Here is a 16,208-nt window from a genome sequence, read left to right as displayed (position 1 = left end):
TTTAGCGGGTTGGGAGGAAAAGAGACGGAACAAAAACGAGGGGAAATAAGTGGGGCGAGCAAAGGTGGTTTGTCATATTTTGTGAGTCTGTTTTCTTATCCAGTCCCTTCTGAAAGACAACTTTTGATTTGAATGTTTGTGTCAGTATTATCTCACAGAGAGTATTGTTTTAAGATAGAATAGGAAGCAAATAATTTTTAACAAATTTACATAACTTCTTGTTCATTTAAATATATCTGTTTTGGGTAGTAAATCATGACTTGCTATCATTTTAGGTAATTATAGTGATAAAATGATTGTTAATGTAAATAAAATAAAATCTGAATTTCTTCTGAAAGTATTTTTATTATGATTAAGAAAAACAATTTTGTTAACCACACAGCACTATTTACCTTTTATGTTTGTCAAAGTGTTCAAAAAATAATTATTATGTATATTATGTTGGAAGAAAATCTCATAATTAAATGATTTATTTGGGACTGAAATACCATTAGAATATAAGTTGAATAGGTGTTTTCCATTTGCTAAAACAAAAATATTTTATTTGGGTTTTATAGTTTACTATGTAGTGTTAAGGAAGTGGAACTATAAATATTTTTTTTGCAGAGCACTAAAATGATGATTAGTTTAACAAAAACATCAGAATAGTCTTGTGAACATGAGAGGTGTTAAACAAAAGTTAAAATGGCATATTCGTTTGCTATTTCCTATTTCCAGATAATACTTTTACTTTTTATTAGCATCATGATGGTTTGCTCTCTTGTGTATACTTATATTCATTGGATATCACAGGACTGTAATTTTCTATATTATTTCTGATCTATGGATTTAAAAAACTCATTTGAATATCATTGAAATTACTGAATTTTTGTAGTTAAAGCTCTTTTATATACATATACATTAGTAAAAGGTAGCAAACTGCTTTTAAAAATTTATTCCATAAGAATTGCCCTTTTAAGGTTGGTCTAGCACCTGTTATCTTTACTATTTAAGGATCTGCAGATTGAAAATGGAGATTTGAAAGAAAGGTTAAGAAAAATTCAACAAGAACAGAGAATATTATTGGATAAAGTCAATGGTTTACAACTACAGCTAAATGAGGTAAATAATCTGCATAATAAAAAAAATCCAAAACTATCTTGCTATCAGTAATCACCATTGATAATAAATTGTTATCAATCCCCTCTCAAATCAAGTAAGGGTGCTAGGTGCCAAAGGAGCTAAAATCATGTCATTGTCCTTGAGGAAAGTTCTCTCTTACTGGGACCTTTACATGAAACTTTTAATGTTTGATGTAAGAACAGAGAATACTGTTGGTATGTAGTAGTAACGAAGGACTGAACTATACTTGGGGCTGTTGGATTGGAGAGGAAGGAGTAGACAGAAAATGTGAGAAGGAAGAGCAAGTAGGAGTTGATAATTGATGAGTTCTCAGAATAATCAAAGGTGCTTCTGAACTTGGGGAGTGAGAAGAATGAATGACAACTCAGCAGACAGTAGGGGGGCATCTTTATTCCCACTCTTAAAGGCACATGCCAGTCTTTTTAAAAGCTATTTGCTTGTATCCTTTGGGACAGCATGGATTGAACTAGAGAATATCATGCTAAGCAAAATAAGCCAGGCAGAGAAAGACAAATATCACATGATCTCACTTATATGTGGAATCTAAAGAACATAATAAACTGATGAACAAAATAGATTTGGTGACATTGAAGCACGGAACAGACTGACAAATCTCTGAGGGAAGGTGGGTTAGGGTTAGGGTTAGGGTTAGGGTTAGGGTTAGGGTTAGGGTTAGGGTTAGGGTTAGGGTTAGGGTTAGGGTTGGGTTAGGGTTAGGGTTAGGGTTAGGGATGGGTGGCGGCGTAGGGAGGGATTAACCAAAGAATTTATATGCATATATACATAACCATGGACACAGACAGTAGTGTGGTGAAGGCCATGAGTGGGGGTTGGGGATGGGTAAGAAGGGGTCAATGGGGGAAAATGGGGACATCTGTAATATTTTCAACAATAAAGATAAATTTTAAAAAAAGATATTTGCCAAGCTCAAGTCTTTTCAAATAAACTTTCAAAAATGAAAATACATTTCTTCTTTTTTTTAAATTTAGGAAGTAATGGTTGCTGATGATCTGGAAAGTGAGGTAAGAAGATAAATTCTACTTTAAAACTGTGCAATGTTATATAAATTTAAGATGATACTGCAGTGGAGGTTTAAGTCCTGAATTGAGATGAAGACCAGGATTCTATTTCTGCTTATTGCTTAAAGGGAAAAACCTACATGTGACCATAAAAGTGTGTTTTGAATATAGTGGCATGGATTATCGTTGATATTTTGTTGTTATTGCCCCTGAATATCTCACTTTCTATGAAGCTTTTCATGAAAAGATGTGAAATTCTAAACATTTTAAAGAAAATATCTGAAAATAATATTTATGACAAATTTGAATTTTTTATATTGTTTGTATATATTATATATTTTATTAGTATATTTATATACTAATAATTAAAAGTCCACCAGGCTAGAGAATTCCTTAACTGCAGTCCTCAGTGTACTTTTAACTCTGTTAAAATTTAAATGTGTTTCTTAAAACACATTTTTAACCCAGTTTTAAGAACAGTATGATTTTGTTGTGTATTTATTCCTTTCCATTTCAGAAAGAAAAGCTGAAGTCCCTTTTGGTGGCTAAAGAAAAACAACATGAAGAAAGTTTAAGAACTATTGAGGCTCTGAAAAATAGATATAAATATTTTGAGGTATAGAAAGCTTAAAATTATTTCATATAACTCATAATGGGTAGTATTCAAGGGTTTCGAGTCAGACTTGAATTTGTGTCATCATTCTTTTCTTTATAGTTTAAATAGATTGACCTTGGGCAGTTTTTTATTTAAAATTTCCAACCTTGTTACCTTTTGACAAAATTGGAGTAATTGTACCTTTTTCCAGAGCTGTAAAGGTTAAGTGAGGTCATTGAAATTGACTAGCTATAACTGACATTTAGTTCCAGTTTCTTCTTCTCAGCCTTCATTGTTCATGCTTACCATTTAAAGACTTTATATATTTGTCTGTAAATTTGCATTGATGATGATGGCAATAATAATAAACCATCATATCAGTGAATAGTGGTATTTCCAGAATTATCTCAGGTGGATTAAGTAGAACATATTGTTTGGTGAAGAATAGAATGTTAATAAGGCTCAGATCATATGTTCATCTTTGGTTGGATCAGTTAATGTTTCGTTTCTGCAGACTTTTTTTTTAAAAAAACTTTTTATTGAAATATTAAAAAGTACACATGATCAAGTGTATAAATTGAAGAATTTTCACATATTGGGCATACCAGATCAAGAAACAGCATTATCAGTATCCAGAAGCCTCCTCACACTTTCTTCCTGTCACTACCCACACTCTGTGCACCAAGGGTGACCACTCTCCTGACTTTTAACTGCATAGATTCATTTTGCAAGGCCATAATATATATTTTATAAATGTGATTCATCACTGGGGTCACTGAAGAGGGTGACTTATTCGGCGTGAATATTTTTATTGGGGAATACAGCTTCAATGAACTTAAAAATAATTTTTTTAAAAATTTATATTTGTTTCAGGTATATGGCACAGTAGTTATACAGTTATATAATTTACAAAGTGATCTCCCTGGTAATTCAAGTACCTACCTAGCACCATACATAGGTATTACAATATTATTGACTATATTCCTTATGCTGTACTTTATATCCCGTGACTATTTTGTAACTACCAATTTGTACTTCTTAATCCTTTCACCATTTTCACTGAGCCTCCCAACCCCCTTCCTCTCTGGAAACGTCAGTTTGTTCTCTCCATCTATGACTCTGCTTCTATTTTGTTCGTTTATTTTGTTCTTTGTAGTCCACATGTAAGTGAAATCATTTGGTATTTTTCTTTCTCTGTCTGGCTTATTTCACTTAGCACAATACTTTCTAGTTTTATCCATGTTTGTCACATATTGTAAGATTTCATTCTTTTTTATAGCCCAGTTATATTTCATTGTACATGTGTATTACATCTTCGTTATCCACTCATCTGCTGATGGCACTTGGGTTGCTTCCATATCTTTACTATTGTAAATAATGCTGCAGTGAACATCGGGGTGCATATATCTCTTCAAATTAGTGTTTTGGATATCTTTGGACATATAACTAGAAGTGGAATCGCTGGGTCATAAGGTAGTTCTATTTTTAAATTTTGAGGAATCTGCATACTCTTTTCCGTAGTGGCTGCACCAGTCTACATTCTCACCAAGAGTACACATGGGTTCCCTTTTCTCCACATCCTCGCCAACACTTGTTTGTTGAATTATTGATGATAGCCATTCTGACAGGTGTGAGGTGATATCTCATTGTGGCTTTAATTTGTATTTCTCTGCTGATTAGTGATGTTGAGCATCTTTTCATATGTCTATTGGCTATCTGTATGTTCTTTTTGGAGAATTGTCTATTCAGGTCCTCTGTCCGTTTTTTAAGTAGAGTGTTTTTTTGGTGTAATTCAACAATTCATACAACTGTAATTCATACAATTGTAATTCATACAATTCAGTATGAGTTCTTTATCAATTTTTGATATTAACCCCTTATCTGATGTATCATTGGTGAACATCTTCCATTCATTTTCTTGTCTTTTCATTTCTTTGATGGTTCCCTTTACTATGCAAAACGTTTTCAGTTTGATGTAGTCCCATTTCTTTATTTTTCCTTTTGTTTCCCTTGGCTAGGGAGATACATTAGAAAAAGTATTGCTAAGAGAAATATCAGAGATTTTATTACTGCCCATATATTTTTCTAGGATTTTTATGTTTTTTAGTCTTACATTTAAGTGTTTAATCCATTTTGAGTTTGTTCTTGTACCTGGTGTAAGAAGGTGATCTACTTTTATTTTTTTTTGCATCTATCTGTCCAATTTTCCTAACCCCATTTATTGAATAGACTGTCTTTACCCCATTGTGTGTTCTTCCCTCCTTTGTCATATATTAATTGACCATTTAGGCATGGGTTTATTTCTGGTCTCTCTATCTGTTCCATTGGTTTATGTGTCTATTTTTATGGCAGTACCATGCTGATTTGATTACTGTAGTCTTGTAGTATAATTTGTTCTTCTTCCTCAAGATTGCTGTGGCTATTTGGGTTCCTTTGTGGTTCCATATAAGTTTTTAGATTATTTGTTGCAGTTCTGTGAAACATGTCATTAGTGTTTTGATAGGGTTTGCATTGAACCTGTAGATTGTTTTAGATAGTATGGACATTTTAATTATGCTTATTCTTCCTTTCATTTATTTGTATTTTCTTCAGTTTCTTATAACTTTTTGAGTACAGGTCTTTTACCTTCTTGGTTAACTTCATTCCTTTATTTTTTTGACGCAATTGTAAATGGGATTGTTTTCTTAAGTTCTCTTTCTGATAGTTCATTATTGGTGAATAATAATACAACCAATGTTTGAATATTTATTTTGTATCTTGCTACTTTACTGAATCATTCCTCAGTTGTAGTAGCTTTTTGGTGGAATCTTTAGGGTTTTCTCTATATAGTATCATGTCATGTGCAGATAATGACAGTTTTACTTCCTTCTTTCCAATTTGGGTGCCTTTTATTTCTTTTTCTTGTCTGATTGCTGTGACTAGGACTTCCAATACTATGCTGAATAAAAGTGGTGAAAGTGGACATCTCTCTCTTGTTCCTTATCTTAAGGAAAACACTTTCAGCTTTTCCCCATTGAGTATGTTAGCTGTGGGTTTGTCATATATGGTCTTTATTATGTTGAGGTATGTTTCCTCTCTTCCCACTTTGCTGAGAGTTTTTATCATAAATGTGTGCTAGATTTTGTCAAATTCTTTTTCTGCATCTATTGATATGATCATGTGATGTTTATCCTTCATATTATGCAGTATATCACATTAATTGATTTGCAGATACTAAACCAACCTTGCATCCCAGAAATAAATCCCACTTGATCATGGTATATGATCTTTTTCATGTGTTGCTAGATTTGATTTGCTAATATATTATCGAGGATTTTTGCATCTATGTTAATCATGGAAATTGGCTTATAATTTTGTTTGTAATGTCTTTGGTGTTAGAATCAGGATAATGCTGGCCTCATAAGATGAGCTTGGGAGCCTTTCCTTCTCTTGAACTTTTTGGAATAGTTTGAGAAGGGTAGATGTTAATTCTTTGAATGTTTGGTAAATTCAAATGTGAAGCCATTCAGGGGCTTTGGTTTGTTGGGATTTTTTTGATTATTGATTTGAATTTGTTGATTGTAATCAGTCTTTTCATATTTACTGCTTCTTGATTCAGTCTTGGAAGATTGTATGATTTTAGGAATTTATCTATTTCTTCCAAACTGTCCAGTTTGTTGGCATATAATTGTTCATAGTATTTTCTTATAATCCTTTATATTTCTGTGGTGTCAGTTTAACTTCTCATTTCTGATTTTATTTGTGTTCTCTTTTTTTCCTTGATGAGTCTGGTTAAAGGTTTATCAATCTTGTTTATCTTTTCAAAGAACCAGCTCTTGGTTGCATTGATCTTTTGTGTTGTTTTTTTCTTCCTTCTGTTCACTTTGGTCATTGTTTGCTGTTGTTCTTCTGGTTTCTTTAGGTGTAAGTTTAGATTGTTTATTTGACATTATTCTTGTTACTTGAGGTAGACCTATATTGCTATGAATTTCCCTCTTAGGACTGTTTTCACTGTGTCCCATAGATTTTGGGTTGTTGTATTTTTTATTTTCAGTTGTCTCAAGGTTTCTTTTGATATCTTCTTTGATCTAATTGTTAACTTAGTAATTGTTCAGTAACGTGTTATTTAGTCTCCATGTGTTCGTGTGTTTTTCAGTTTTTTCTTTTAATTGATTTCTAGTTTCATACCATTATGGTTGGAGAAAATGCTTGATATTATTTCAATCTTCTTAAATTTATTGTGACTTGTCCATGGGTGGCATACAGGAGGAGCTGATCAATGTTTTGCTCTCATATTGATGTTTCTCTCTCTCTCTCTCCCTTTCCTTTCTCTCTCTAAAAAAATAATAAAATAAAAAAAGTATTGAGATTATTTTGTGGCATAATTTTTGGTATATCCTGGAAAATGTTCCATGTACACTTAAAAAGAATGTATATTCTGATGCTTTGGGGTGTAATGCTCTAAAAATATCAATTAAACCCATCTGGTCTAATGTGTCATTTAAGGCAGCTGTTCCCTTGTTGATATTTTTCTTCTGTAAGATTATACATCGATGTCAATGGGATGTTAAAGTCCCTTATTATGACTGTATTACTGTCAATCTCTCCCTTTATGTCCATTAATATATATATTTATATATTTAGGTGCTTCTGTGTTGTATGCATAAATTTTTACAAGGGTTTATCCTCTTGTTGGATTGATTCATTTATCATTATGTAATGTCCTTCTTTTTCTCTTTTATAGCCTTTGTTTTAAAGTTTATTTTTTTCTTATGTACGTATTGGTACTCCAACTTTTTTGTTTCTATTTGCATGAAATCTTTTTCCATCCCTTTACTTTCAATCTGTGTATATCTTTCAATTTGAAGTGGGTTTTCTTGTAGACAGCACTTATCTGGGTCTTTTTTTCTTATCTGTTTGACTTTTTTATGTTATTTATTGGAGGATTTAACCATTTACATTTAAAGTGATCATTGATAGGTATGTAGTTGTTGACATTTTATTATTCATATTTATGTTTCTTTTTTTTCCTTATTTTTAAAGAAGTCCCTTTAACATTTCTTTTAATATTTGATGACTGTGTACTCCTTTAACTTTTCTTGTCAGGAAGCGCTTTATCTCACCTTCAATTTTAAATGATAGCCCTGCTGAGTAGAATAGTCTTAATTGTACATCCTTGCTTCTCATCACTTCGAATATTTCATGCAAGTCCCTTCTGGCCTGAAAAGTTTTTCCTGAGAAATCAGCTGACAGACTTATGGGAGCTTCCTTGTAGGTAACTGTCCTTCTCTTTCTACTTTTAAGATTCTCTCTTTGCCTGTAACCTTTGCCATTTTAATTATGATGTGTCTTGGTGTGGGCCTCTTTGGGTTCATCTTATTTGGGACTTTTAGTGCTTTCTGGACTTGTGTGTCTTTTTTTTCACCTGGTAAGGGAAGTTTTCAGTCGTTATTTCTTCAAATAGGTTCTCCATTCCTTGCTCTTCCTCTTCTCCTTCTGAACCCCTATGATGTGGATGTTGTTATGCTTGATGTTGTCCCAGAGGTCCCTTAATCTATACTTATTTTTCTCATTTTTAAAATTCTCTATTTTTTTCTGTTTTCATTGGGTGTTTTTTTTCTCCCATGTCTTTCAAATTGCAGATTCAGTTCTCTGTTTCATCTATTCTGCTGTTGATTCCTTCTAGTGTAATTTTTATTTCTTTTATTGTATTCGCCATTCTGCCTGGTTCTTTTTTGTGGTTTTAGTGTCTTCTTTAGTGGTTAATATCTATCTCTTTGTTGAAGTTTTTTTCTAAGTTTCTTGACCATCCTTATAACCATTGTTTTGAACTCTGTATCTGGTTGCTTGCCTCCATTTCATTTAGTTCTTTTTCTAGAGATTTCTTTTCCTTTTCCATCTGGGACATGTTTATTTGTCTCCCCTTTTTCTCTGCCTCTCTGTGTTTGTTTCTATGTATTAGGTAGATTTGTTATGTTTCCCAATGTTGTCAGAGTGGCCTCACAAAGTAAGTTTCTGTGAGGCCAGTGGCACAGTCTTTCTGTCACCTGATCCAAATGCTCCAGTTGTGTGGGTCATGTGTTTCCTCCTGTTTAGTTGAACATTGATTGCTGTGGGCACATCCATTGGTGGGGTTCACCCTCAGGCTGCTGGCTATGAGGATTGGCCGCAACCACAGTGTACAAGCTGCTGTGTTGGGGCTGATCCCATAGAACAGAATTCACCCCAGCAGAGACTGGTACCTGCCTACTGAGACCTCCCTTTGGGTGTGCCGCATGTGGAGCTAATTGTGTGGTGCTCTTTTGTGGTCTGAAGCCATCACTTGGTGTGTTGGTTCTGGATCCTTAGGGGAAGAACTCCAGTGCAGGTTAACATCAGATGCTGCCTGTGACCAACCACTGGCCTACCTTTTAGGAGCTACAGAGTGATCCATGGTTGATTGTTGCTTGTGCTGGTCCTGGGTGTGTGTGAAAGGTACCAGGCTATGATCTGAGCTGGCTGCTACCAGTACCAGGCCTGGGGCAGGTCAGCAAAAGGCCAAGGTACCCTGAGACCTGCTGCTGCCTGTTGGTTCCTGCAAGACTCAGCCACTGAAAGATCCTGGGGTGGTACATGAATTGGATGAGGCAGTTCTCAGTGAGTCACCAGGGTGGTGCAAGTGGTGTTCACCAGTTTGATACAGATTCAAACTTGGCACTTTGCTGAATCTGAAGCCACTCAGCAAAAGTCTCAGGGTACATTGAAGCCAGCCATCACCTGCCTGGGGCCTGCAGATCTTTGTGATAGCGTTTCAAGGAGTCTACAGGTTGGAGCTAGTAGAGTTCACCAGGCTAATGTAGCTTAAAATTTGGTTTTGTGGAAGGACGGCTCAACAAAGGAAAGGTGGTGCCTGTCAGCCATGCAGGAAAATGTTTCTTGCCCTGAAATGGCACAAATCAGTTTCACCTTGTGTGTCTCAGCAACCCCAGAGCTTGATCAGAATTTCTTGAGAGTTTTTTTGTTTTGTTCTTTAATCTTCACTTGAGGATATTTTTTCTAGAGAGAGTGGAAGGGGGGGAGAAAGAGAGAGAGAAGGAAGGGAGGGAGGGAGCAAGGGAAGGAGGGAGGGAGGGAGGGGAAAGAAAGAGAGAGAGAGAGAGAGAGAGAGAGAGAGAAGAAAGAAAAAGAAAAACATCAATGTGAGAGAGACCTATCGATTGGTTGCCCCCACACGTACCCCAACTGGGGCCAGGGACCAAGCCTGCAACTGAGGTATGTCCCCTTGGCTGGAATTGAACATGGACCCTTCAGTCCATGGGCCGACGCTCTAACCACTGAGCAAGACTGTCTAGGGCTTGAGAGTTTTTTAAGACAAACTGTGATGCATGCCCAGGCTGGTTGCAGCAGACAGAGCCTCAGGTGGTCCTCAATCAGAGAGGGTGGGGCCTCACCAAGCTAATGCTGTATTGGGGGAGGGCCCAACGCAAGAAAGGTAGCAACCTTGGGCCTGGCGGGAGGAGGACTCAACACAGGGACATTGGCAGCTGTCCCTCAGTCCCTTGCCCTGAAGCCACATAATTCATTCTCTCTCTGTGTGACTGCTGGAGCCCAGGGTGAGCGCCTGTGAGTGGGAGTTTTTGTGTTGGCCCTTTAAAAGGATGCCTGGGTTTCCAGCAACCTTCCTTCTCACCTCAGTAGAATGAATTCCCGCTGATTTTTCATAGCCAGATGTTTTGTAGGCTCCTCTTCCCAGCACTGATACTCCAGGCTGAGGACCCCAGCATCAGGCTGATGCCCCTTGCTCCTCAGGGGAGACCTTTGCAGCTGAGATATCCCTCCTGATTTTCAACCACCACATGTGGGTATGGGGCCAGCCCATTTCACCTCTTCGCCCTTCCTACCAGTCTCAGTATGGCTTCTCCTGTATATTCTTAGCTACAGGTCTTCTGTTCAGCTAGTCTTCAGATGGTTACTCAGGTTTATTATTGTATTATTTAATTGTAATTTTGATATGGTCATGGGAGGAGGTGAGTGCAGCATTCACCTACTCCGTTCTTGGATTTCTCCATGACTAATCAGTAATTTTTTTGTCTTTGTAAATTTAAAAATGTGCGTAGCTATGAAAAAGAATGTAAAGATATGGATGAATCTCACAGACATAATGTTACATGAAAGAAATCAGACAGAAAGAGTACATACTGCATGATTCCATTTTTATGAAGTTTAGAATCAGAACACTAAACTATGGTAATGGAGGTCAGAATAGAGGCCATCCTTTGGTGAGGGGTTACTGACTAGGATGGAGCAGGAAGAAGCTTCTGATGGTGCTGGAAATGTATATCTTGATGTGAGTTGGGATTACATAAAGTATGTATATGCAAAAATTCATTGCACTGTACACTTCATATTTGTGTACTTTATTGCAAGTGAATTATGCCTTGATACATTTAAAAAATAAAACAAAAATTGATTTTATTTATATGACTGAATTCTGAAGATTATTCAGAAACAGTTTTGTAAGCTAAAGAATGATCTAGTATAATGGCTTCTATCTTTTTCATATTTGAAGCCATTTTAATGTTAATAGTGAACCTAATAATAGCTAACATTTCATAATACCGATCATGTGCCAGAAATTACTCTGTATACTTTACATGCATTTAATAAATACATCAAGTCTATATGGTAGGTTTTATTATTATCCCCACTTTATAAATAAGGATACTGAGGCACAGAATGATCTTACCCATGAGGGGTTTTACAAATAGTTAGTGGCAGAGCCAGAAGTTGAACTAGGTAGTCTGGCTCCTTTGTGCTCTTAACTACTATACTAGTTTCATGCTCAGACTAGCTTTGATGAGAAAATATAGACATGCACATGGGCCCTTTGAAGTATTCATCAAAGTTTGGCACCTATAATTGCGTGTCACTATGTATTATTTTTCTTCTAATAGTAGACTCTCATGTGTTAAAAATAAAATGTTTTTCTGTAGCTTTAAACAAAATTAGAGTTGTCTATAACTTTCAGTGAGGTTATAATCTACAGAAAAAAACATTTTTTTCTTATAAAAACAATGCATGTTTATTTTAGAAAAATTAGAAAATGTAGTTAAACTAAAAGCAGAAAATAGCCCCACCCACATTGCTCAGTGGTTGAGCGTCGACCTATGAAGCAGGAGGTCACACACAGTTCAGTTCCCAGTCCCGGCACATGCCTGGGTTGTGGACTCAGTCCCCAGTAGGGGGTGTGCAGGAGGCAGCCAATCAGTGACTCTCTCATCATTGATGTTTCTCTCTCTCTCTCCCTCTCCCTTCCTCTCTCTAAAATCAATAAAAACATTTAAAAAAATAAAATAAAAGCATAAAATAAGCATTCCTGTAATTCAGCACTCTTAACACCTGACTGGCGATGCCCTTTCAGACCTTTTCTTTGTTCATAACTTGTGTCACATACACATATTTAACAGTTGGGAATATTGTACATCCTGTTTTGTGACTTTTTTCACAGAATATAATGGGGACATTTTGTCCAGTTAGTACATATTCATTATGATGTATTTCTATACTGGAAATAATTTTTCACTTTCAAAAAGAAAATTACAGGACCCACTTTATATGTGATTCAGTATTTATGAAAGCAGCCATTAAAAACTAAGAATTCATCATTTACAAAAAATATTGAATATTCTCTATTATATTATCTCACATGCTTAAAAATCTTCATAAACTGCCAATAGAATTGCAGTGTTATATATAATATTTAATATGTAGGCATTTCCCTTACATTGATAGAAAAATGTGGGTGTCTTAGATGAGGCTGGTTTTGTTACAGTGAAAGCATGCATAATCAAGAGGTAATCAACCCAAACTAAGTTTTTTGAAACCCTTATGTTCATAGGCCTCTCCCCACCCATACATGGATGAATCTAATTTAGTAGCTACTGCAAACTCTATTATTAAATGTAACACAGAATAAATAGCTTAACTAAGTTTACAGAGGTTTCCATACCTTTGGGACAGTAAGGATTATTGGAGGTGGCATTAATTTAGTTATGGAACCCTGGACCAGACCTGGCCAGGTGGCTCAGTTGGTTGGAGCATCATCCTGTACACCAAAAGGTTGTGGGTTCAATTCCTGATCAGAGTACATACCTAGGTTGCAGATTCGATCCCTGATGTATATGAGGCAGTCCATTTGGTGTTTCTCTCTCACTTTGATGTTTCTATCTTTCTCTAAAAAATCAATAAACATTTCCTTAGGTGAGGATTTAAAAAAATGGACCATTTTTATTCTGGTCACCTATATCAGAGTTTGATACATAGTTATTGGTACTTCTACACACAAATATACCAACATGAACTACATCTGTATATCTGCTCATGAAGGTATAACTTTTAAAATTTATATGCTAGATTCTTTGTATTTGGCTTACTTGGAAAAAGGAGCAATCCAAATATATGTTGATTCAGAGTATCTAAAATTTCTCTATTTTTCTTTTCCTGATGCATTGATGGGTTTATTACTCAGTATAGGTATTTGCCTCAATTTTATTTCTTGCTCTTTGTCTCCTTTTGCCTTCAAAAGTAATGGGTATTCTATAAATTCTGAAAGAAGAAGTTAACATTAATATTTCACAGTCACTGAGGTAGGGTTCCCGCTCTCAACAGTGGTAACATAATATTGTACGAATGCGTCATTTCCTTCTTTGGAGGAAAAGAAACAGCAAAGAATATGCACTGAAAGTTCTTTCAATTCATTTGTAGCTCGCTTTTTTTTTCTTTCTTTTGGGCAGTTAAGTTTCTCCTTGAAACACTTGGCTGCTTTTATTAAAATGCTTATCGAAGAAGTTTATTCCCAACCGATCTCTCTAATTTTTGCTAGTGCTATGTCTTTGTGAGTTCTAGCAGAATAATACTCAGGAGAAATAAGGAATGTTGAAAATGTGGTTTTAATGACTGGATGGTTTAGATACAAAATATAACAAAACAAAGCAGTACTCACCTAAAATGTTTTAATTTATATTTCTAATTTCAGAGTGATCATGTAGGATCAGGAGGTCATTTCAGTAACCGTAAGTATAAAAATGTAGATTATCATTACAGTTCACCCAGTTTAATCAAAGAAAGGTGTTTATGCCTATTTATTTTGTCTTACTGTATATGCTACTCCTGCTGCTAAACTCTGTCCAACTACTTACGTGTTACACCTCAACACCTAACACCTGGAACTGTACTGCAGCCTTTAACATAAAATCTGGTAATCACTAAGGCTCTGACTTTCCTTAGCCCCTGTTTTAAAAATTGCATATAGTATGAATTACCAAATTTGCCTTGTTGGTTGGTAGACATTTATCTTGTGATATTTGGGACTTGTTTTTTATGGAAATAAACATAATTTTCTGATTTGGAGAAATCTTTGGATATAGTCTCAATGCAGGTAATAATTTTAAAATTAGAAGTTCCATAACAATTACTTATTTTAAAACTATACATAGTTAATCTTCACTTTTGTATATTGTTTTCCAACTTTAAGCAGTTTCTCTAAAATATCTATTTTTTGCTTCCCATCGAATATTAATATTTATCCTGTAAATTGCATGAGCATTTTTATTTTTACCGATTATAAGATACATATTTTATAATAATGACACAGCTTATTTAGACTAAGTGTTCTATATTTCTCAAAGAATGCTTATTATCTATTCAGAAGAATATGGATACTTCCCTTATGTACAAGGAAAAATATGGATATTTTAGAACAGGGATAATTTTATACTGTAACTCATGCTTCCCTTTTGTTTGAAAAATACAGGAGAGATAACACCAAATTAATATTTAGCCTACTGTGGTATATAGATTATGAAGTTCAAATCATTTATTTGGGTTTATTTAGGAAAAGAAGATATGCTTCTTAAACAAGGTCAAATGTACGTGACAGACTCACAGGTAATACTATTTAAAAATTTATAAAAAATATTTCTGCCTTTTAAAAAAGAGAACAACTTGTATGTTTATCAAGAATATATACAGCGAATATGGTTTTCATTTAAAAAAAAAAGTTGGTCTTGCATTCTTTATTTTAATAAAAGTAGGTATTGCTGTTTCTGGTGCCCCCTAGCGTGTTTTTGATGACAGCAGCTTAAAGGAGAGATTTGAATTACAATTTCATGGTCTTTATAGTAGACCTCCATTACAGCAGATGGTTAACTCTTCATATTTTCCCATAAAAGGGGGAAGACAGGTATGAATAATTAAAAAGTCATTTGTTTTGGCTTTGAAATAAATTTTTCCTTGCTTTCAAATATGCTGTTTTAGAAATTCACCTCAAAACAAATAAAGCTTCCAAGAGGGAGTGTTGTCTGACTTTCTTACTTGTTTATCTGTTCCTCACTTTTAGTTTCCAATAGAAACAAAGTTTACATTCCTAGTACCTCCTATGGACTGCAGAAATGATAAATATTTGAGCTTCAAAGACCTTTTTACTTGCTTTTATCTGCCGGCAGAGTAAATTAGTGACATGATGTCTAAGATCACTTTAAGCTGGAAACTTCTAAGATCCTAAGTTGAGAGAATAGATATTAGACAACTGAATAATATTGAAAAGATTAGATAACATTTGATCATAATAAAATAAGTATGGAAATTATGAATTTGTGTAAGTAACGTGTTGGTAAATTATAGTGTCTCAGTCTAAAGATAATTGGTAAGTTGAAAGATAATTAGAAGCAGACTGAGGCTGGGAAATTATTTCATGTTGTTAATTTTCTTCTTATTCCAGGGGAAGGCAGTGTAGATTGAACTGACAACACTAAAATAGTGGAATGTACTCATAGCACATGGTTTTTATCAATGAATTAGCTCTTGTAAAGAGCCCTTATTGTAATAGGCTGTATGGGGGAAAATATAAATAAATTTAATCTTTCATGCTTATATGTTCTGATACTTCCGAACTGTTTCAATGAGTTTAATTATATTTCTTTTTTTTGTCAGCATTTAATAGAGGGAACAGGATGTCAATCAAATTTTGTTGTAAGATTATATGCAAAGTTCTAATTTATCTTTCTGTTTCAGAGAACAAAACTTGTGGTTTTCTTTTAAAAATATGTTTTTAGTGATTTTTAGAGAGAGAGGAAGGGAGAGAGATAAAGAGATAGAAACATCCATGAGAGAGAAACATCATCAATCATCTGCCTCCTGCACGCCCCCCCTACTGGGGATCGAGCCTGCAACCCGGGCATGTGTCCTGACTGGGAATTGAACCATGACCTCTTGGTTCCTGGGTTGATGCTGAACCACTGAGCCATACCAGCCGGGCTTTGTTTTTTTGTTGTTTTGTGGGTTGATTAACGTTATTCTCTTGACTACTCTCATACTAGCTAGGTTTATTTCGGTTGTATTTTTATAACTAAAGAACATTACATTGCAGTTCATAATGAGGGTACTCAGAAGTCAGGCACTTTATTATAAATTAAATAATATCACTTTATTTCAAGGTTCTCATGGCTTCAGAATTT

At 34.9% G+C, this 16,208-nt stretch overlaps 1 protein-coding gene across 4 annotated transcripts in view; it reads left to right on the top strand.

The window, feature by feature from the left end:
* Nucleotides 1–16,208, top strand: part of UACA (uveal autoantigen with coiled-coil domains and ankyrin repeats) — a 98,772-nt gene that overhangs the window by 70,320 nt on the left and 12,244 nt on the right. For 2 of the 4 annotated variants that reach the window (XM_081155404.1, XM_081155405.1), the window contains exons 11-15: nt 994–1,101; nt 2,112–2,144; nt 2,659–2,757; nt 13,730–13,766; nt 14,588–14,640. In XM_081155404.1, coding sequence (XP_081011530.1) covers nt 994–1,101; nt 2,112–2,144; nt 2,659–2,757; nt 13,730–13,766; nt 14,588–14,640 — 330 coding nt within the window. The remainder of the gene's footprint in view (nt 1–993; nt 1,102–2,111; nt 2,145–2,658; nt 2,758–13,729; nt 13,767–14,587; nt 14,641–16,208) is intronic. The other 2 variants (XM_081155406.1, XM_081155407.1) reach the window with 1 other exon arrangement.

The sequence above is a fragment of the Miniopterus schreibersii genome (genome assembly GCF_964146895.1).
Source record: "Miniopterus schreibersii genome assembly, chromosome: 1".
NCBI lineage: Eukaryota > Metazoa > Chordata > Mammalia > Chiroptera > Miniopteridae > Miniopterus > Miniopterus schreibersii.
This window is presented reverse-complemented; position numbering and strand designations above follow the sequence as displayed.